We start from the raw sequence: 20,618 nt of genomic DNA, 5'->3' as shown, positions 1-20,618 counted from the left end.
CACTTCTCAACATCATCAATGAACCGATTTCATAATTAATAAACCAATCATGTGACAAATACAGAGCTTCTTTTAACCTAGTTTGAAAAAAGAAAAAAAAAAGAGAATATTTTCCTTTTTCCGGGAGGAATCATTTTTCTTCCTTTTTTTCTCTGATAATATTCCCCCGCCTTATGAACCTTCTTGCGATGAAGAGATCACAAATATATATATTCTTCTCTTCTCTTTTCTGTTTTGTCCCTTACGGAGCTTGGAATATTGGTATATATTCTAGCTTTTTGAATGATCCATGTAGCCAATTAATTAACCGATAATTACTTTATTAATTTAATTTTTTACTTATATTATTTTTTTATTTAGTTTACGACTGCTAATTTTAGTTGGATTCTCTTAGCTATATATTTAAGAATTATTTTCCTATAAAAATTTAGTTATGAAATTAATATAAATATAAAATTATAGTTTGCTTTTCAAAAGAGATTAAATAGATTGATGGTTTAGAATTTTATTAATTAGTGCATGATTGTAATTTTAAGATTTAAGAAATTCTAATTTCTTTCTCGATGTTCTTAAGGCTTTGAAAAACCTTTTGAGTTTCTGCTTCCACTTTGTCACTCTAGTGCTAGCACATGCACCGTTAGCCGGACTCACTGTCAGCATGAATTAAGGTAGAAGTTTGATACTAGTTGGTTTTTAAAATATTATTTTTATTTAAAAATATATTAAAATAATATATTTTTTTTATTTTTAAAAAAATATGTTTGATATCAGCACATCAAAATGATGTGAAAATATAAAAAAAATTTAAACAAAAAAAATCTAAAATTTATCCAACTTCTGTTTAGAACACAATACCAAATAGGAGCTTAGTAGTAATTTGATTTTGTGTTTGGAACTACGTTTGAAAAATATATTTGACTTGGAAAAACATTAAATAGATTTTTTTTATTTTTTATTATTCTAATGTATTAATATTAAAAAAAGTAAAAAATATATTAAAAAATTATCTTAATATAATTTTAAATAAAAAACACAATATTAAAAATAACAATACACAAATTCGATGCATGGCCAGTGCTGTCAAGGAACCCACTATCCACCAAGGGAAAAGGATAATATTCTTATTAAAAGCGTGTGGACCTCTAACAAAATGCCGTCTCTCTTCAACTTGAGCCTCCTCTTAATTATACCATGCCATGTTGTTGCGTCCCAAAAACACTCCTATTTCTTCTTTCTTTCTTTTTCTAACATTTTCCCTCGGTTTCTGGGTAGCTAAAGGAGAGAACTTTTCAAGGTTGTTCTTACCAAAATAGAGTTTAGGGTTTGAAGTTCCGACTCTTGAGGTGGATCGAGCACCGACCAATGCCATGTGTTCGTCTCCGAGGCCATTATGCACCGACCCTTAAAGACCAAATGCTTTTTCCAATAATAATAACAAAAGATGAGGTGAAATGTGGAGACATATGAGTCGGCCACGAGTGTTGCTTCTCGGACAAGGCATTCAACGTTGTTAACTACCAAATACTAGTTCAACTACCGTTTTTCTATCACGCTAGTAACCGATCAAATTAATGCAAAACTCCCTTCTATCAAACTCAAATGGGCCAGGCTTGCTCACTAATTTGTGAATTTCTACTAAAAAATGAGGTTGAATTTACTTATGCTAAAGCTGACTTGTTTTGATAATCCGAATTTAAAGTTTCATTTAAAAAATTTCATTTATAATTTATAATTTTATCTCAATTTTATCTCGGGCTCATAGTACGACTAGCTCGAACAGGATCTTATAAGGGAAGAAACTTTGCTGTAACATTATTATTATTTTTTTATTAATATAAATATTCGAATCAGCTTGCATATATCTCGATTAATTCCACAGGCCCTGAAGTTAATAACCATATAAACTTCCAGTACCCCTGAGATTTATAAAACTCGAACTAATAACCTCTAAAATAAAACCTAGAACATCATCAGTTGAACTACATCCTGAAGATTAACTTTGTTGTAACATTATTAATCAAAAGCAAAGTGACATCGATTGTTTTACCAATGCTATTCCTATAAATAATTAATTTGGTTTACAATTAACCTTTTATTGCTTTCCGAAGCAGGAAATTACATCATTGGTTATATTTTATTAATATACCGTATTTTCTTACAATTATTTATTGTTCGCGAATAGGAAAATAAACCAAATTGTCATATGATAAGGCTGGTAATATGTACTCGCATGTTGCAAAGTAAAGAACTGTGAAAAACGATACAAGAACTGAAGCTCCTGATGCAACCACAAGATCAAGGTGCGTGCACTTCCAAAGTGACCCTATTTATCATCATTGTTCCCACCATACTCGGTTGAATTTCCATTCCAGAAGGAATTTCTATCGTTGAATCGGCCATCATCACCATCATGTTTCAGTGTGTGAATGTTGCTCCCAATGCGTGATGTTGTCGTTGGCCTGCCTTGGCTGTCATTTCTGCCAGTTGCTGAAGCGTTTTGATTTGGGGAGTAACTGGAGTAAGGTCGGTCTGTTCTTGCATTGTTATTCTGAGGTGTTGAATTTGGACCTGCAATGTTGAAGCCAAGGGTTAGAGAGCACGTTCCGCAGAAGCACTTTGTGATCAGTTCCATTAATTCACAAACATGAGTACATATAAGAAGATGATATTTAACTGTAAAGTTAGAAGACAATATGTTCTTTAAACTGAGCATCTTGCCACTCTAGTTTTCCAGCAATCACCACTTGCTTCAACAGAAATTATTTCCAAGGATTTCATGAACAGGGGAAATGAATAGAGATTTATCTGTAAAAGCTAATTGCAGAGATCGACTACATTTTCAAACGTTGCATATTCTGAAGAGCTTATCACTTTTATTTCCAAAATAAAACAAGAGCCCAAAGAAGAAAGCTTCCACTTCTCTTTCAGGAGAGCATTAACCCCCACATGCCTCTCCATCACTCATAAGTGATATGAAAAAGTTCATTCCAAAGAAATAATACTGAAAAAATGAAGAGCCAGTGAATCGATTGTGAACAGAGGACAACTACCAAATTCAGACCACAAAACCAAACATACCCACCATATATTTATATTTACGAATATGTTTTAACAGTTACAGAAAATATGCAATTGTAAAGGTTCCAAGTTCCATAAGTGAAAGAAAAAAAAAACAATTTTGTAAGATTGTAGGCATAATGACAATGAAAAAATAGCCTTCAAAGAGGCCATTTGCATTTCAGATGTTAGGCCCGAAGAAATAAAATTGAATCATAGCAGGGTATGGAAACTCACTATATTCCCATATGCCAGATTGAGCTTGTCCAGAACTTGATGAGCTTGCACTACCACCAAAGTAGGAGAGAGGATTGACATAAGATAGAACCCTTTTGACATATGCAAAATATCCCCCATCATTTGCATTTGCTGAACCACTGCTAGTTGTAGTAGTTGCTCTGTCCGAGGAAGAACCTCCTCTGTGGTAACTTGTGGCTCGCTGATGAGGAACCACCATCAATGCTTGTCTATTAAGCAGAGCCAACTCTGATAATGATTTACTCAAATCTGAAACAGGTTAAATTAAAAACAAATTTATAATGGACATGAAAATGAACTAAATTAATAGCATTTTTCTGTAAAAATGTTAGTATTAAGAGATATTCAATACATAAATTGAATATATATATATATATATATATATATGCAATACAGATAAAAGGAAGAATATTCAGTACGCTTCTTAATGAAATGAATTGTAGAACATGAAATGAAACAGCAAAAGAAAAATATCATCTCTATCCAACCAAAGCATCATGCCACTTGTCAAAGTGCATCTGATGTGCATACCTTGATCACTGAATGTCTTGCGAGGATAAGGAATGGCAAGATCATATGCACCAATACCACCAGCTTGGTTTCTGTCCACGTAGTCTTTGACCATTCTCAAAGTGCTTGTCACAGAAAACTTCTCCTGTAAGCTAACACCATCCGGCAGACGGATATTTAAATGAACATCACTCAATACAGTAACTGTTTTTTTATCATCTAATGTCCCAGGCCCCAAACCATCCGTAGATTCAGCCTTTTTATCTCTTCCTGCTTCTTTTATCTCAGTAGTAGCACCTGAATGATTACCAATAATCTTTTCTTGGGCAAGAAGACCATCTTCAGCACCAGAAAATATATGATCAGCTATGGTATGGTCTGATTTGGTTATTGAACTGGGTAATTTATTGTCTTCGTCAGGGGGACATGTGGACCGCTCATCCCCACTAGTCTGCGACTTCTGAACATTAAAAGATTTTGTAGATGTCTTGTCATCCAAATTGGTTATTGTTTCCTGTTCATGCAAGTGGCAAACCACCCAAGTATGTAATACCATTATTAAACCATAAAAGAACCTCATGAGAGCTGCAGCTTAATTACCTCAGCTGTAGGTTGTTCATGACTCGCCTTTTCTTCTATCAACTCAGAAGCAGCCTGTGTTTCAAGCTCTGAAGGTTGGGCATGGCTGTCCACCAAAGGCAGTGAGACAACCGTACCTGAAGAACTTCCTTGCCCGGTGGAACCAATATCAGACGACCCAGAAGAAGGTGGTTCAGATCTCTTCAAAGCAAGTGCTGCAGTCAGGACAGTTGCTGTTGTTTCCTGCACTTCATCATTAGAAATTTCAAGTTGAAAGGAGGAAAGACACAAGTCACAAAATGAGAGTAGGGTTAGAGCATGAAGTCCCTCAATAGCTGGAGTAGAAAATAAACAGAACAGTAACCACGAAGAATATCCCATTCTTGTGATCTCAAGTGATAATCTACTACTAGTAAGAACAAGGTCCAAACAATTAGCAAATGCTCAAAGTGGAATCACAAGTATGTTAGTTGCCTCAGAAGTAAATAGCAACACTAGGAGTTTTGAGATTTATGCACGTAACTAATAAGATAAACCAGCATTTACATACCTGGATATGAAGGCTCGACCTTGCCTTCTCTAAACCAGAAGCCAAAACTTCAGCACTAACAAACCCTTCTGTGTAATGACACAGAAATATAAATTAGTCATATTTCTACAATATCATTACACATCAGATTAAATGCGCACCAAAACCAAAGATTTCAAATAAAACACCATACCACTCTGCCAAAGTTGAACCCCATTGTAGCCAATGGCTGTTATACAAGGAGCAGATTTCTGTGGGTCTTTGATTTCAAGTTGATGCAAGGATACCATCTTCCTTTTAAAATGTGACCTTTTTCTGAAAGCTTAACGTGTAAAAAGTTTGTACAAAAGGATACATATTGCAGACAAATTCATGGCATCAGTGCTTCCTTCTTTGATATGCAATAAAATGCAGTGCTTTGAGAGCGACTCCACCACCTAAATGCAGCACAACAAGGTCAGAACCATAACAGGCTATATCATATAGCATTCAGAAAACGAATCCCAGATTAGAAAAAACAAAGAAAACCCTACTTTAGAATCAGCCCAAGTGGATTTTTCCAATTCAGCGGACTCCACATTTTCACCTGCAAATCAAAACAAGCACTCCACTGCGTATTAAAACAATTAATCAAGAAATATATTACATGACACCACTATACTATACGCAATCCCCGGTTCAATATGGTACCTTTGGAAACTATCTGATCACACCCAATTCTAAACTCTAGTTCTAAAATTTGAACTCAACACCAATCAATCCAATCACATCATCACTTCCTTCCCTTCCGAGTAATGCAAACTTTTAAACAAAAATCTTTTAAAACAAATATCAACAATTCAATGAGCCATTAGTTGGTCTCACAAAACCAACGGTTGAGGTTATTCGGGGAAAGATTTTCAGTAAAATTAGCATAATTCCGTAAAAACAGTGCACTAAAAGAAAAGGGAGATTACCTGAAATGTAAACAACAAAAAGTTTCTTCTGTTTTTTGGATTCAAGAATTGCTTCAGGTATTGAACCTTTATAGGTAACTGCAGATATTGAACTCTCCATCTGTTTATAACAAAAAAAAAAAAAAACCCTAAATTTCAATCAACAAATTATGATCAGAATTGATTCAAACAGTTGAAATATAATATAAATCATTAGTTAATTAATAAAGCACTAAGATCGAGTAATTTAATTAATTAGTTTCACCTAGGGTTTTGAAACCAGAATATGAGAGTGGCACTGATGGTCCGGCCGATTGGAAGGAAGAGCGTAGAGAGAGTCTATGGTTTTTTGTCTTTAATTTTTTTTTTTTATTTCGGTCAAACGTCAAAATATAACCCCAAATTATTGCAATAGTATCAATTTTACATTCAAAATATCTTTTGTATCAATTTTACCCCCAAACCCTTTGGATTTCTTATATAATGTTTAGTTAATGTTCCAGGATAGAAAAGATGGAGGCGGTGGAGATATAGGGGACATGTCTCTGTATTTTTTATTTTGAAAATACAGAAATTCATTTTAAAATTAGTATATATATATATATATATATATATATATATATATATATTTCTATTTATATCTCTTTAACCAAACATATTTTTGTTTTTTATATATGTTTGTTCTGAAACATTAATTAATTAAGCGTGATGTAATTATGACTTTTATAAATACTTATCAAAAAATGTTAAATTATCTACAAAATGATGTCTTTTATTACAAAATAAGTATATCTTGGATGAAAATATGGATGGCATGCATTTCTTAATCCAAAATTTTTGAAAGTCCAAGTGGGATACTTGGTCTTTGCATTAGAAGATAAGCATTGCTCTTACTGTTCACATTACACAAAAATAAAAATAAGTTTTTATCGTAGCAAAACCTACGGTAGAAACTTATTTTTTTTGTAGGATCTACTTCTAAATCAGACATTAAACTTTTAACCAAACAACTATAAATTGTGGTTGGGGCAAAACGTAGCCCCAAATATAAAACCAAACGGATTTTTAATCTGAAATTTTTTAAAGTCTAAGTGTAAAATTGATTTTAAAAATTGTTTGAAAGTAAAATTGAGATTCTTTATATAGTTGGATGGTATTTAAACCATCCATGATGAAGTAAGAGTTAACTTTTTAGATATTATTTACTTCTTGTTTCATAAAAAATAAAGATGTCTGAAATATGAAGAACATATACCCTACCATTTATATTTTAAAATGATATAAATTCATTATAAAACTATCACATATTTATCTTTTCTCTTGTTGGCATGCAAATATAAAAGTTCCAACCAAAAAATATCTTTACAAGTTATCCTCCATAATTTTTTAAAGTATGATTGATTCGGCTCAAGACTTGAGTCATTAGGTTATTTTGATTTTTAATTTTTAATTTTTTTTATAAAATAAAATAACATATTTTTTATTAAAAAAATAATCAATACATTACAATCGGTTTTGCTAGATCATTAGATAAACTTAAATTTACAATGAACAGGGTAAATAAATTCCCTTATCAGCCAGACATGAAAACACACAATCTCCACAATTACAAATCAAAAACATCTTCTTTACCACAGAAAAACTACTCTCTGTATCCTCTTTTTCATCTTCTCCTCCATTACTTTAATTTACTTACCGGGCGGTCCCCTACAAACACACACACAGAGGACTTGTTTAGCAAATATCCCAGGGCCATCCAGTTCAGGCTCTCTATTCACCAGTCCATCGTCAGTTGCAAAAAAACCCTACATTCTTTGAAGTTTTTCTGCAGCTTCATCAGGTTTTAGAAGGCAGTAAAAGACAATTGTTTGAAGACAGCCTTAGACGATATTCTATGCCCATAGGCTGCACAATAAAGCTAACAACTATTGGCTGTTTCTATCTGAAAGTTCAACTGTATGTGTGATTTACAAGCAGTTTCGCATATAACAAATTCATAAAGCTCACATATTATTTTCCCACGGTTAAAAAGAAAAGAGTAACTCATAAAAAAACAAGGCACAAACATCCACATAAAAGCAATTTGATCCTTGCACAGAACACCTATGCTTCTTGTCCACCGTAGAAAACAATACTTTCAGCTCAGACCACTCTCATGTCGTCAACACTAGGAGGAAAGAATGCAGAAAGCAATTGATCCAGCTCAAAACAATCCTCCTGCTGCGCATGAATAGGTCTAGTCCAAGTGCCTAAAAAAACCTTTGACACGGTTTTAGTAAATAATAAACACCACTTGTTAATGAGCAAAAAACGATCCTTAGAAATCTAGAGCAATATATCCAGTTATGTACTGCACCACCAATTCCATGGTCAATTAATCACTTCGAAAAATCAGCAGTCTGGTGCAACTACTAGCAAGCAAAAATGTCAATAAAGCATCAGGGGCACTAATAGGTTATGGTACAACCCAAACCTACATGTCCGAACTCATTATATGAACAATTAAAGAATATATAGAGTGACCAGGAAATCTGCATGCAATGACAAGTTGCAGCAATTCCCATGCAAGAACTAAGTTCTTTGCTTTGGGTCTCTAGAGCAGCAGATGCTACCTTCAGAAGTGATTTTAGTGCCTTACAACATCGCACATTTTTTACTGGAACTCAGCTTCGCACTGCACATTTAACACTGCAAAGCTTCCAACATTCATATGCCAATTCCCGAGCATGTGCTCAGGGTGTCTCCGTGTGTAATTAAGTGTTCTTATTAGATTGTCGACATATCACCATAAAAAAAAAATTTAAATAAAACACACCATACCTTGTCAACTTGAGGTGGATATTCTCCCTTCAGCTTGGGATCTATACATAATTTAACTATGTCTTCTCTCAGTCTTAGGGTAGCCTGGCAAAATAAAATTTATGTTGATCTCCTCAATCATTTAAAAAAAAAACGCTAAACAGAAGAGAGATGATAATATTGCAACAACCAGGACAGAGAACTCATCCATGTAACAGACTATTCTGCCCACATGGTCTGGTATGATCAACAGGAGAGCCACTCCAGAACTGTTAACATCATTCATGCTGATCATCTAGTGATTGCATACCTGCACAACAGGTATACAAGCCACAAATCAGATGGATCGCTCCATGACCACTAACAATAATTTAGAATTAGTTAAGAAGAAACATTTAAAACCCATTCAGAGGGAAAAGAAATGATTCTGATACAACATATTTATCCTCGTAAATTAACAATTATCTCAGCATTATGAGGCAAAAATAGTGTACGGTCACAGATTTAAGAACATCTTAATATGGTAGATTGAGAACAGAAGGATTACTCTCCATGTAAAACTGGGAGGAACTGGAGCTACAGCTCAACTTGTTAGTATCCTCTTAGAAAATGCCAGCCTTGTTTGATATCCCTCTTCAATGGAGATCTTTGCCAAAATGAGGTTGAGCATCAGAAATAGCCCATAAACCATATTGTTTGCAATTAAGATGTGATGACAGCCTTTGAAACACCCGTCTTTGGTCAATGAAAAGATGCAAAACTGTCCTTTGCTTCCACAAAGAATATGACACGATCAGGAATGAATAAAAATACTGCTTGAAGTAATATAAAGCCAAATTGGATGAAAAGGCAAAGGGTCTTGTATGTTCTACAAGTAATGCTTCGTATACTAACAAAAATTCTACAAATGCAAGGGACTGCGTCATTGTAATGTGTTATGATTAATCTTGCATGTAATGAGGAAAAGAAGGTGACAGCAATCAAGAAAAAGAAGAATAAATATATATATATATAAAAGAGAAATATTATGTGTAAGATAATGCATCACTGTGAAGAGATTCTTACATTAGGTGTTATTGTTTTGTGATGAGTTGTACAGAATGAGATACCCACATGTGAGCTCATAAGCCAGGAATGATGCAGGATATATCTATCAGTGTCTTGTGAGTTGGAACTCCTGCAGATTTTCTTGCTAATTTATGGAATCATCCAATAAGTATAATACACCACGATATTACTTCATCTTGACTTGAAAGCACAAGAATTCTGAAAGGTGCATAGCTTATTAAATTCCAACACAACCAAAACATCTTTCCATATGGTGATTCTATTCCATTTTTTATGGTCTAATCTAATCTCCCCCTGTTTGACAGCATGGCTTGCCGAGTAAATTTTATCTTTCTGAGCATGACCTTGACTTTCCTTTTCCTGCGTCCCTCTTCTTCATCTTTTCCTTCTTTTCCTTCCCACCCTCTATAAACACTTGAATGGCTTTTTCTCTTCTGTCATCTGATAGTAAAGCAAACTTCGCAAATTTCTTCGGTCTCACAAATCCAAGCTTCTCATTTATCTCCTTAAATGCAGGAACAAGACCACGCCTTATGAAGCATCCTTCTATTAGTTGCATTGAGTTTGATTCTGGGAGAGATGGTGCATTTTTTAACTCAAGGTCCAGGCAGAAAGGAGAGTCCTTCAACCACATTTTGAGGGAGTGGGCCTTGGCTATGAGGAGCCCACTCCGAGTTTTACAAGGAAGAAACGGGGAACCCATCTCCCAAAGGCATGCTTTCAATGTGCTGTCAAGGGACACCATGTTGTATTCAGCTGTCCCTGTTATCAGAGCAACTGATTTTGGAGATTCTGGACATCCCTGCAAGGATGCATCCTGCCACATCCAAAGTATTATGTTTAGACTCACATTGTAAAACCAAAAGGTCCTTTTTCTTTTTCATTATCATCCTCGTGGTTCATGACATTAAGCATTCATATAGGAGGCATGGATACTTGCCATATGTTAGATTTATTAGCATGCCACTATGCCAGCACATAGATACACACAAATACTTTTTACCTGAAAAACTAGAGGGATACATACAAGCATGCATGTGTACTCATAAAAATATTAATGTATTTGCATGTGCATGTCACTATGTATGCCTAAAGATCGATGGCAGCTAGTTTATCCCATGTATGCATGGGAGAGGGAATTTCAGACTGGCAATTCACTTCTTCGACTCATGTAAGAAAAGGTCAATCAAAATCATATGACTCACATGAAATGATCAGTCATAATTTAATGAAAGATCTTGCCTGCATGTGGTCAAGCCATAAAGTAAGACCAACAAGAGCTGCACCGCCTGACAACTTTCTAAAATCAGCTCCCCAGTCCTTGTCAGCAACCCTGAATTACAAAGACCACAAGATATAAATTTATCCAGGTGCAGCACAATAATTTTAAGAGAAAATGCTATAAGATCTTTCTGTATAGTTCGACAAGATAAAGCCATTAAAGTTGATAAAATATTTCAAATCCATCAGCTTTCACCTGAATACATCATGGCGATATATTTTCCTCTTGATGGCCAACAGAAAAACCCATGAAGCAGTGGCTCGAAGTTCAAATGCCCACAACAAATCCTCTAATGCATTGACAAAGTTAAAGGCTGCATTGTCTCCCAAGGTTTCTAGCATCTCAAGGCACTGGTCCAGTGCTGAAACTAATGGTTCAGGTTTTTCTGTTAGAAGCCTGCAAAAGAAAAATCACTCAGTGCTACTGATATGAGAAAATAGAGAAATGGTATGAATAAAATTAATCTTGTACATGGTAGCCATAGTAACAGTTGTAGCTAATCACTACCTGATTGGAAGATCAAATCCAGTATCTCGGAGAGCATTTAAGAGGAGAATGGCCTCACTCGTGTGCCGGGACAAACTTGCAGCCCTAATAAAGCATGTCCATATTCTGTGATCTGGTTCCAGGCCCTCTTCCTTCACTTGTTTCAGTTTCTGAATTCCAGCATTGTAATCTCCATTTCTGAGATAAGCATCAATAACAGAACTATATGGTAGCGTACTGAGATTTGCATCTGTTTCTTTCAAATTAGAGAGCACCTTTTCAGCCTCCTGAGGCTGCCCAGAGCTGCCATAGGAAACCATAAGCAAATGCATTGTGGCAATAGTGGGTTCCACTCCTTCATCTTTCATCATGCTAAATAGCCTTTGAGCTTTAGAATGACTTCCAGAATTTCTATATATTTTCATCATTATATGATAAAAAGAGCGATCTAATTTACATCCTGTTGACTGTAACTCCTCAAAAAGTTCCTCTGCTTGCTCCACCAACTGCTGCTTGCCAAATGATGCAACTAAGCTTTTGTAGGTATCCAATTTAGGCTCCAATCCCACCGTTCTCATTTCATCCATCAGTACCAAACCTTCCTTTGGTCTATGATCTCGGCAGTACATCACAATTAATATATTGTAAGTGTCTTCATCTGGCTCCAGCCCATCTTCCTTGATCCTCTGGTAAATTTGAGTTGTCTTTCTAAAATCATCAATTGCTACATACATCTTGAGCACAGAATTCCATATAGAAAGATCAGGCTTGAATCCTGCTTCTTCCATCTCAGAAAGCATGGCTTCAACATCCCTTACCTGTTTTCCCCTGCATAACAGCTGAGCCATTACCCTGTAAAGATGCATGCTGGGAAAATAACCTGCAGCCTTCATTCCATGGTATATTTTCTTCACTTCAAATATGTTCCCAGCCCTTGCAAATGCATCAAGCATCAAAAGAATAGAACTTTTGCTTATTTTAAAACCTATATCTTGCAACTCCTGGACTACCACATAAAGTTCTTCCAATCTTCCATCAACAATCAGAGCTTGCAAGAGACCATTAATGGAATCTACAGTTGGAGAAGGGCCATCTTTCATCATCGTATTAAAAACAGCCCTGGCTCGCTCATAACAGCCACTTGCAGCATAAGCTTCTATTAAAGCATTCCAGACTTTACGGTTCACAGTAATGCAACTTTGTCTCATATTCCCGGCTACACTCTCTGCTTTCTGCCATAGCTTCAATCTTCCATATGCCTCGATCACATCGACATAAACAGATATATTATTCAAAACTGTGCCATCTGTTTCTGTGAGATCAATTAGATGATGGGCTGTTTCCGGGAACCCCATTTTACAATACAAAAGCATCATGCTTTGGTACAGACATTCAGATGCTTTGATACCGCAGAACCTCATGTCAGAAAAAACCTGAGAAGCTTCAGTAAAAAGTTCATTTTCTAAACAGCATTGAATCAAAGCTTCAAACATGGTAAAACTCCCAGTAAAACCAAGTTCTCTACTATTACTGTATTCCTTTAAAGCAGTATCTAACTGCTGAGCCTTGCAAAGCATAACAACCAAAGCTTCAGTAATCATTTGACTGGACCTGGGAGTATGTTCTTTCAATAATTCAAGCAAGTCAAGTGCCACAGAGTGCCTCCCAGATGAACTATATGAACTCAAAATAGACAACAAATTCTCACGGTCGATTTCATAGCGATCACTGATTGCCCGTCGCAGCATTTTTGCAGCTTCATCATAGCAATCACCCTTGACGAGAATATAAGAAATAGCTTGCGGGTTCATGCCACATACTTCTTCCATATCTCTGACAACTCTTCCAATATCTTCCACTTTGTTTGCATTCCCAAGAGTTCGGAGCATCAACTCATAAAGGGAATGTTCCGGCATAATACCATCATGAATCATTTCCTTGTAAAAAGTCATTGCCCTCTTCGGCTCATTAAATCTTAGATGGATGTCCAGCATAACCGAGTATGCTAGTTGGTCAGGTCTAGTTCCAGACCTGAGCATGCAATCAAAAGTCTCTTCAGCCTCCACTGGTTTCCCGGCCTTGGCATACCCACAAATCAAAGCACTATACGTCCTTAAGGTAGGTTTAACTCCTGTGTTCAACATCTCTGACATCATACCAGCAGCCTCCTCTATTTTGTTTGTCTTCCCAAGCGAATCAATTAAAACAGTATATGTAATCACATCAGGATTCCGGCCTGATGACTTCATGTCCCTGTAAAGCTGTAATGCTAGATCATTCTGACCTTGCTTACCATACATGTGGATCATAGTGTTGTACGTCATCTCATCTTTGCCAAACCCTATTTTCACCATTTCCTCACATATATCTTTCACTTTCTCCACATTCCCTTCTCTTGCGAAAGCGTACAGCAATGAATTATAACTCACGGCATCTGGAAAAAACCCTCTCGACTCCAGGTCATTAAAAAGCTGCTCTGCTTTGCCAGACAGTCCGCATCTTCCATAAACTGAAATCATGGCATTATAAGTCCACAGATCAGGTTCGCAATGATGTGCCACCATATCATCAAAAACATTAACAGCCTCCTCCAAATTCGATGCCCGTGAACAAGCACTGATAAGAGTATTATAAGTAATTATATCTGGTCGAAGACCCGATCTTCTCACTTCAGTTAATAGCTCAATAGCCAAATTAGGCGTCATTTCACCTGCTTTCAATCGAGCATTTATCAATGTATTGAAACTAACAAGGTCTGGCTCACACCCTCTTTCACGCATCAAATCAAACAGTTCTTGGACCTTATTAAACTTACCACTCCGTGCATATACACCCATCATGGCATTATAAACTTGCACAGTATTCTCAACTGAAGGTTCTGCCCTAGTAAATACTTCCACAGCCAATGGCTCTTGATTGGCCTTTCCCAAAACAGCCAAAATAGTGGATAGCATCCGCGCATTGGGGGAATACCAATGGCGCAAATTCAACCACTCATAGACCTCAAATGCCCGGTGCCAACTTTCCTGGCCCACAGACTTAACCACAAAGCAAAAATCAGTTGGTGTCATCTGCACTTTCCTATCATCGAGAACATCAGCCACAAACTGGTCTTGTTTCAATCCTAATATCCTGTCAGTAAAATATTTCACCCTCTCCCTCCAATCTTTAGCCTTCCTAAGTGCTAATTTATTCATTTTCTTAACTCTAGTCCTACTTTGCCTCCACCCCAACTTTTCTTCTTCATTCCCATCATCATCAACATCAACATCATCATTCAATTCAGGAGAGCCCACACCCAAGATTCCATCTTTAGACATTTCAGCCAATTGGTTATGTGAGGAATGGTTCAAGTTTCCATCTTTAGACATTTCAGTTGATTGGGTTTGAGAGGAGGGGTAGTAAGTTTCGTTCAGTTTAAGTTGAGGCCATCTGACTGATGGTGAAGCTCTGCTATAGCTAAACTTTTGTGGGGCATCACTCCTACTATCATTATTGTTGCTGTTAAGTTCAGTAGTGGCAGTGGAGGGTGAAGAATGATGTAAAGAGCAAGAAAGAGGTGTGCTTTTGCATACCTTTGAAGGTGGTGGTGATATAAGAGCCAGGACTCCTCTGCACTCCATGCTTCCACTCATTACAGTCTCCCGATATTTTGTGGTGTTTCAGAGGGGATAGGAAATGGAGGGTTTAGGGGTTTGGACCGTTTTGTTCGTTTTTGTTTTGTTTGTTTTGGTCCTTCTGGAAATGGAGGGTTCACATATTCATGGAATCTATCTTGGAGAATTACAAACTATATTCTAGTTCTTGTAGATTCTCAAATGTTCCATTTCGAATACTATAGTTTGAAATATCTTCACATAGACCTTAGAATCTCGGGAAATTCCAGAATGACACTTTATTGTTAAATGGCTAATGGCAATTCAAAGCATACTTGTTAGATCAAAATTAATTCAAAAAAAGCTTAGCTCACAAGATTATTGAGCCAACCTGGAAGTTATTAGGTCAATCATTTTAATCAAAACATCATCATTTTATTCTATGTTTTAAAAATAAATCCTTTGTTGTTTACTTAATTGTGTCTAAACTAAGATGGGTAATGTTAATTAAATCACTAAAAACTTGATTAAATCAACTTAAATTTCACTTAATATCTTTTCAGGTTCAAATTGAAAGCTGACTCTGTTCTATTAGTTGACGTGATAAACTTGCAATTTAAAACCTCACCGAAATCATGTTTTAATCTAAACTATATTTGACATTAATCTAACCAAACTTAATAAATTAAATATTAACCTAACTAGTCAAAACCAAGAAATTATGTAAAAAATTAAATAAAACCACATCATTTTAATAAAATAAAAAATTGACATAAATTGACGCTATAACCAGGAATTAACCTGACAGCTCAAGGACCGGCCCTTTACCAACCTGACAACCATGCTAGTAATAATGAATATTCTTTCATAATAAAAAATGCAAGCACAAAGGACATCAAGGCTAGTTGCTCCGACCACATTCTTGTCCTCCATTATTCTTCTCGTGTGTCTAGTATTGTAGTTGGGATGTTTTTAAAAGTTTTTTAAAAGATATATATATTAAAATAATTTTTTTTATTTTTTTATTTTTAAAATCATCATATAAATATCATAAAAAATACATTAGACAAACCATCAGTTTAATTTATTTATTTTAATAAAAACAACTTTTAGAACGCACCCATTTAGTGTCCTCTCTTGCTTGAATGCTTGTTACAATGAACGCAAAAACAAAAAATGTCATCCGCACAGCAAATTCGGCTCAAATAAAGAAGAAATAGAGCATGTATAATTCAGGTGGCGCCAAGCAAATATGAAAGAAATGAAAAGGGCCGGATTCCAGCAGAACAATATTGACATAAAGTTTCAGTAAATTATGAACAACATTTGTTAATGATCACAAAAGGATCGTTTGAAAGCAAACAACAATCCCTACATAAGACTCAAGGCCTCTTTAGGGTCAATTTATGACTGGAAAAAAAAAATCAGCAGCCTGAAATACCAGCAAGAAATAGACAGAAAATCAATGCCCCTAAAGAGGACAACCCAAACCTACACACCAGATCTCATATATTAAAAATTAAAAAAATATATATATAGAATTGTCCGCAGAAATCCACATGCAAATGAAACCAAACTGTGCAAGTTGAAGAAATTCCAACACGAGAAACTGACTTCTTTGGTTTAGGTCTCTGGAGCAGCAGGAGCAACTGACTTCAAAAGAGGTTGGAGAGCCTTGACAACAATGCTCATATTTGGCCGGAACTCAGATTCATACTGCACACATAATGCTGCCACGGCTGCCATCTGCAAAAGGGAAAACAACCATAACATGAGAAGCTAACAAACTGCATGCACATGGCCACGCCTGTTCACATGTTTGGGACAAAAATAATGATACCTTGGCAACTCCTTTAGGGGGGTATTCCCCCTTCAGCTTTGGATCTACACATTGTTTAACTTTGTCTTCACTCAGTCTTGGAGTTGCCTACAAAAACCAAGTTAAATGTCAAACTATTCGAATCCGGAAGAAAAATGATTAAAATAGAAAGGTGCTAAATGGAAAAAGAATAGATATTACTTCCACAATTGAGGCAGAAAACTCACCCAAGTAACAAGACTCTGTTGCCCACGTGGCATGGTGTGATCAACAGGTTTCCTCCCAGTAAGAAGCTCTAGGAGAACTACTCCAAAACTGTAAACATCGCTCTTCTGTGTCAATTGTCCAGTCATTGCATACCTGCAAAATAGTTATCAAGCCAAAAATCAGTTGCATCCTATAAGCAATTACAGTTATTTACAGATATTATATGAGATGAAGATACAATGAAATGGAAATTTCAGAATATGCAGATGCATATTTTAGAGAAAAGTTTTAGACATCCAGTAAACAGCACCCATCAAAAGAAAACATCTTATGCTACAGTGCGGTAGAAGGTCCACATTGCGTTCATAAACCATCACTGCAGATAACGTCAAATATCACATCTCAGCTATTATCCATAAAATTGGTAATGTCAAAAGGTAAAGTCAGAAGTTCAGAAGGAAAAATAATTTCCAACATCCACCAGGCAATACAATAGAGAAGTAACATAACTTGTCCAACTTCTCTGATCATTCAAAAACATTAAATCTAACCTATCTTGATAAACACGATGATGTTACTGAACCTTATCCATATAGTTAAAATTCTCCAAGCATGGAATGATTTGGCTGGCACATATTGGGATCACTCAACATCAAATTGTGCTTATAAACTGTACTTTATGAAAACACTTGTAGCAGTTTGCAATGAAGCATGCACAGAAATAGCTACAAGTGGAATAAACATGCAACATAAAAGGAGAGTTACAGAACCCTTACTCAGGAGCATGATAACCAAAGGTTCCTAAAACTCGAGTTGAATGAAGGCGAGCAGCCATGTCAGGAGCCTGATTTGAAAGGTTAAAATCTGCAATCTTCGCTTTGAAGTCTTCAAAGAGGAGCACATTGCTTGATCTGATATCTCTGTGTATTATAGCTGGTTGTAGCTTCTCATGCAAGTATTCCAAACCCCTTGCTGCATCAACTGCAATTTTCACTCGCTGAATCCAGTCAAGCACTGGTCCTGGCTGTGCACCTTGAACTCCCTTTCTACCTGCCATTGCGAGGATATATAAAGTTAAATCGATTATATTAGAATGTAAATGATGAACAGACAAGATGAGCTCATACCATGCAATATGTCATGTAGGGATCCCATTGTTGCAAACTCATATGCAAGCACTCGGAGATTTCCTTCTACACAGTACCCGAGCAACTCCACAACATTTTCATTCTTCAACCTTGAGACCATGGAAACCTGGGCAAAAAAATTCAGATGTCTTAAGAGACCAAAAGGAACAAATTGCAGGGTGCAGAACAGAATAGAATCATATAAGAAACAGATAATTGGATACAAGTCCTTCCTTTCCCTTTAAAATGCAGCACACCTGAGTCAAAAATTCAAAATTTGTCTCCGGCTCACTTGCAACATCAAGTTTTTTTACAGCCACAGCTTTTCCATTTTCTAAGCTTGCATAATAAACTCTTCCATAGGAACCTTCACCGATCAATGCTTTCGACCCGAAATTGTCAGTCTTCTCTTTCAGTTCTTCCAAAGACAATGCAGGCACTTCAATAGGTGGTGCTTCCTTCTGTAATTCAGCTTTGACAGGAGCTGCTACTTTTGAGCCTTTAGGATACCCTAAAGTTCCGCAAAAGGAAAGCAAAATAGAAAGTTCAAAAAGAGCAACCATGCACAATCAAATAAACCCCAGAAATGACTGAGCAGGACTTGGAAGCAGACGTAATGAATAAAACTTCTTGTAGATGCATGTGTAACATGTAATTGGCACCAAATTCAAAATTCATGATTGCTCAAAGATAGCATATGTCAGAGCCTTAGAGAACAAAAAAAATCAAGCAGATAAAAACTTGCTCTAATGAAATTATAAAAAAAATAGCACAATTAAGTACAGCATTCAATATGAAAACTGAAATCAATAATAAAAGTGATAATCTCTATGTGCTATGTGCCCCCATTAACATTTTAGAGAAAGCTGCTATCTAGAGAGAGCATAACCAAATTGTATTCTGAAAGAGACAGAATCTAAGTTGTAGGATCAAAACCATCATCTTTAAGTCTCTCAATTCTAAGAATCAAATTTACATGCTGTTACCAAAGATGTGAACACATAGTCTGCACAAAACTACAAAGACCAGATTGGCAAACAACACAAAATTTTCCATGCAATAATATAGTTTCCGTCTATATCATTGAACTTAACCATTCAAAAATGTTAATCCAACCACTGCACTCCCTGACAATAAGAAATAAGAAACCTTAAATAGACCAAACCCTCAACTTTCTTTAGAATCCCATCATAATTATCAAAATCAACGTGAATGCAAATTCTTTTTTCCCTCCCCTCCGCTTCCCTTATCACCGGCAACTGTTAAACTGAAGATAATCTATGGTTCAGAGTAGTTTACCATCTCCGTAGTTTCTCGGGCTTCTTAAGCGCTCGCTCTCATATGGTGGGTACGACTCCTCTACCTGACAGGTACAACAAAGCCACCGACGCATCTTGTCTCTTTTCCTCGGAAATAACTCGTCTCCACCCCCTTCACCACCACCACCACCTTGTGTTCTCTCCAATCGCACAAAGCGCCCAGGAGATGGCGCATGTGCCTATACATTCAACAACAACAACAATAACAGAAATCAAAAGGGAAAAAACAATAAAACTCCAGAAACGATAAAAATTTCGAGAACGAAACAAGATTCACCTTAAAAATTAACCAAAAAAATTCAAAATTAATCATTTTCTACCATTAATTTACGTTAATTAACACACAATATAATAACTAAAACATCAATTATACCATTATGATGAAAAAACCCATTAACGCCAATAATCAAATTAAAGACAGTATTTAAATTTTACTGCAACAAATCTCTATCTCAAACTTGAATTAATTAATTAATTAATCAAACCCTACCCCATAATTACGATGAATATAATCCTTGTCCATCAACAACAGAAAAAACAAACCCTAAAATTTGGGTAGAAAAAAAAAGAAAGTAGAGAGGGTGAAAAGGAAATGAATAGAGAACAGCGAAATAACACCTAATTTTATTATTAACTAAACAGAATTTTGACAGTGAAGCATAGAAATTAAATAAACAAAAAAAAGGGCACAGATCATGAGAGAAATTACAGAAACAGCCAACAAATGTAGGAAAAAAAATATAAAGAAATAAATAAATACCTGTACTCGTGTGTTTTTAAGGGTTTGGAAACTCGTTAGGTTTATATTCTTCGGAGAGAGACAGATAGAGAGATTTGCTGTTTGCTTATAAGAGAAGAGAGTGGCGGAGAGAGAGAAGGGGAGAGAGACAGATAGGCAAAGCGGAGAGGAAGAAAGCGAAGGAAGGCAGGGAATTTTTCTGCTTTTTTTTAGTTATTATATTAATAGTCTTTTTTTTATTTCGGTTATCATTTATGTCAGAGATTTAGTTAATTACAACTTAGTACATGTAGTTTGTAAAATGTTGT

The 20,618-nt window shown here is 35.8% G+C and overlaps 3 protein-coding genes across 18 annotated transcripts; all 3 read right to left on the bottom strand.

Moving 5' to 3' along the window:
* Positions 1 to 2,115: 2,115 nt before the first annotated feature.
* Positions 2,116 to 6,180, bottom strand: LOC18106974 (plant UBX domain-containing protein 11). 2 transcript variants are annotated; one of them, XM_052448385.1, is made up of 10 exons: positions 6,132 to 6,180; positions 5,890 to 5,989; positions 5,467 to 5,519; positions 5,289 to 5,370; positions 5,127 to 5,192; positions 4,955 to 5,022; positions 4,426 to 4,647; positions 3,847 to 4,339; positions 3,295 to 3,564; positions 2,116 to 2,568 (listed from the first exon to the last, which is right to left on the bottom strand). In XM_052448385.1, exons 2-10 carry the CDS (start codon positions 5,987 to 5,989, stop codon positions 2,324 to 2,326), a joined length of 1,599 nt encoding a protein of 532 aa, XP_052304345.1. In that variant the 5' UTR covers positions 6,132 to 6,180; the 3' UTR covers positions 2,116 to 2,323. The 2 variants fall into 2 exon arrangements, with proteins under 2 accessions (XP_052304345.1, XP_052304346.1); XM_052448386.1 differs by having other exon boundaries at positions 6,128 to 6,169.
* A 1,152-nt stretch (positions 6,181 to 7,332) lies between these two features.
* On the bottom strand, positions 7,333 to 15,302 carry LOC18106973 (pentatricopeptide repeat-containing protein At3g18110, chloroplastic). Of its 14 annotated transcripts, none has more exons than XM_024588487.2 (7): positions 11,525 to 15,302; positions 11,213 to 11,413; positions 10,978 to 11,068; positions 9,733 to 10,552; positions 8,858 to 9,432; positions 8,689 to 8,772; positions 7,333 to 7,575 (listed from the first exon to the last, which is right to left on the bottom strand). In XM_024588487.2, the coding sequence occupies exons 1-4, from the start codon at positions 15,136 to 15,138 to the stop codon at positions 10,061 to 10,063; spliced, it is 4,398 nt and encodes a 1,465-aa protein (XP_024444255.2). In that variant the 5' UTR covers positions 15,139 to 15,302; the 3' UTR covers positions 7,333 to 7,575; positions 8,689 to 8,772; positions 8,858 to 9,432; positions 9,733 to 10,060. The 14 variants fall into 14 exon arrangements, with proteins under 14 accessions (XP_024444255.2, XP_024444250.2, XP_024444258.2 ...); XM_024588490.2 differs by lacking the exon at positions 7,333 to 7,575 and adding an exon at positions 7,659 to 8,127; XM_024588486.2 differs by lacking the exon at positions 7,333 to 7,575 and adding an exon at positions 7,659 to 8,117.
* A 1,073-nt stretch (positions 15,303 to 16,375) lies between these two features.
* LOC18106972 (PTI1-like tyrosine-protein kinase 3) lies at positions 16,376 to 20,525 on the bottom strand. 2 transcript variants are annotated; one of them, XM_006372877.3, is made up of 8 exons: positions 20,332 to 20,525; positions 19,552 to 19,750; positions 18,510 to 18,763; positions 18,253 to 18,379; positions 17,902 to 18,175; positions 17,146 to 17,278; positions 16,940 to 17,026; positions 16,376 to 16,845 (listed from the first exon to the last, which is right to left on the bottom strand). In XM_006372877.3, exons 2-8 carry the CDS (start codon positions 19,643 to 19,645, stop codon positions 16,723 to 16,725), a joined length of 1,092 nt encoding a protein of 363 aa, XP_006372939.3. In that variant the 5' UTR covers positions 19,646 to 19,750; positions 20,332 to 20,525; the 3' UTR covers positions 16,376 to 16,722. The 2 variants fall into 2 exon arrangements, with proteins under 2 accessions (XP_006372939.3, XP_024445148.2); XM_024589380.2 differs by lacking the exon at positions 20,332 to 20,525 and adding an exon at positions 20,062 to 20,223.
* Between the last annotated feature and the right edge of the window lie 93 nt (positions 20,526 to 20,618).

The sequence above is a fragment of the Populus trichocarpa genome, chromosome 17 (assembly GCF_000002775.5).
Source record: "Populus trichocarpa isolate Nisqually-1 chromosome 17, P.trichocarpa_v4.1, whole genome shotgun sequence".
Classification (NCBI taxonomy): domain Eukaryota; kingdom Viridiplantae; phylum Streptophyta; class Magnoliopsida; order Malpighiales; family Salicaceae; genus Populus; species Populus trichocarpa.
Note: the sequence above shows the minus strand (reverse complement) of the source record. Positions and strands in the feature narration are given on the sequence as shown.

Excerpts from the sequence above, each read along its gene's own strand:
- LOC18106974 (XM_052448385.1), bottom strand. The coding sequence starts at position 5,989 with ATGGAGAGTTCAATATCTGCAGTTACCTATAAAGGTTCAATACCTGAA. Across the intron at positions 5,193-5,288 it reads CATGAATTTGTCTGCAATAT|ACCCACAGAAATCTGCTCCT; the intron begins GTATCCTTTTGT and ends TTGAAATCAAAG. Across the intron at positions 2,569-3,294 it reads ATCTGGCATATGGGAATATA|GTCCAAATTCAACACCTCAG; the intron begins GTGAGTTTCCAT and ends TCAACATTGCAG.
- LOC18106973 (XM_024588482.2), bottom strand. The coding sequence starts at position 15,138 with ATGAGTGGAAGCATGGAGTGCAGAGGAGTCCTGGCTCTTATATCACCA. Across the intron at positions 11,414-11,524 it reads GGATTTGATCTTCCAATCAG|GCTTCTAACAGAAAAACCTG; the intron begins GTAGTGATTAGC and ends TTTCTTTTGCAG. Across the intron at positions 10,553-10,977 it reads TATGGCTTGACCACATGCAG|GATGCATCCTTGCAGGGATG; the intron begins GCAAGATCTTTC and ends TGGATGTGGCAG.
- LOC18106972 (XM_024589380.2), bottom strand. The coding sequence starts at position 20,094 with ATGGACAAGGATTATATTCATCGTAATTATGGG. Across the intron at positions 17,279-17,901 it reads TTTGGTTATCATGCTCCTGA|GTATGCAATGACTGGACAAT; the intron begins GTAAGGGTTCTG and ends ACTATTTTGCAG. Across the intron at positions 17,027-17,145 it reads AACAGAGTCTTGTTACTTGG|GCAACTCCAAGACTGAGTGA; the intron begins GTGAGTTTTCTG and ends TGGTTTTTGTAG.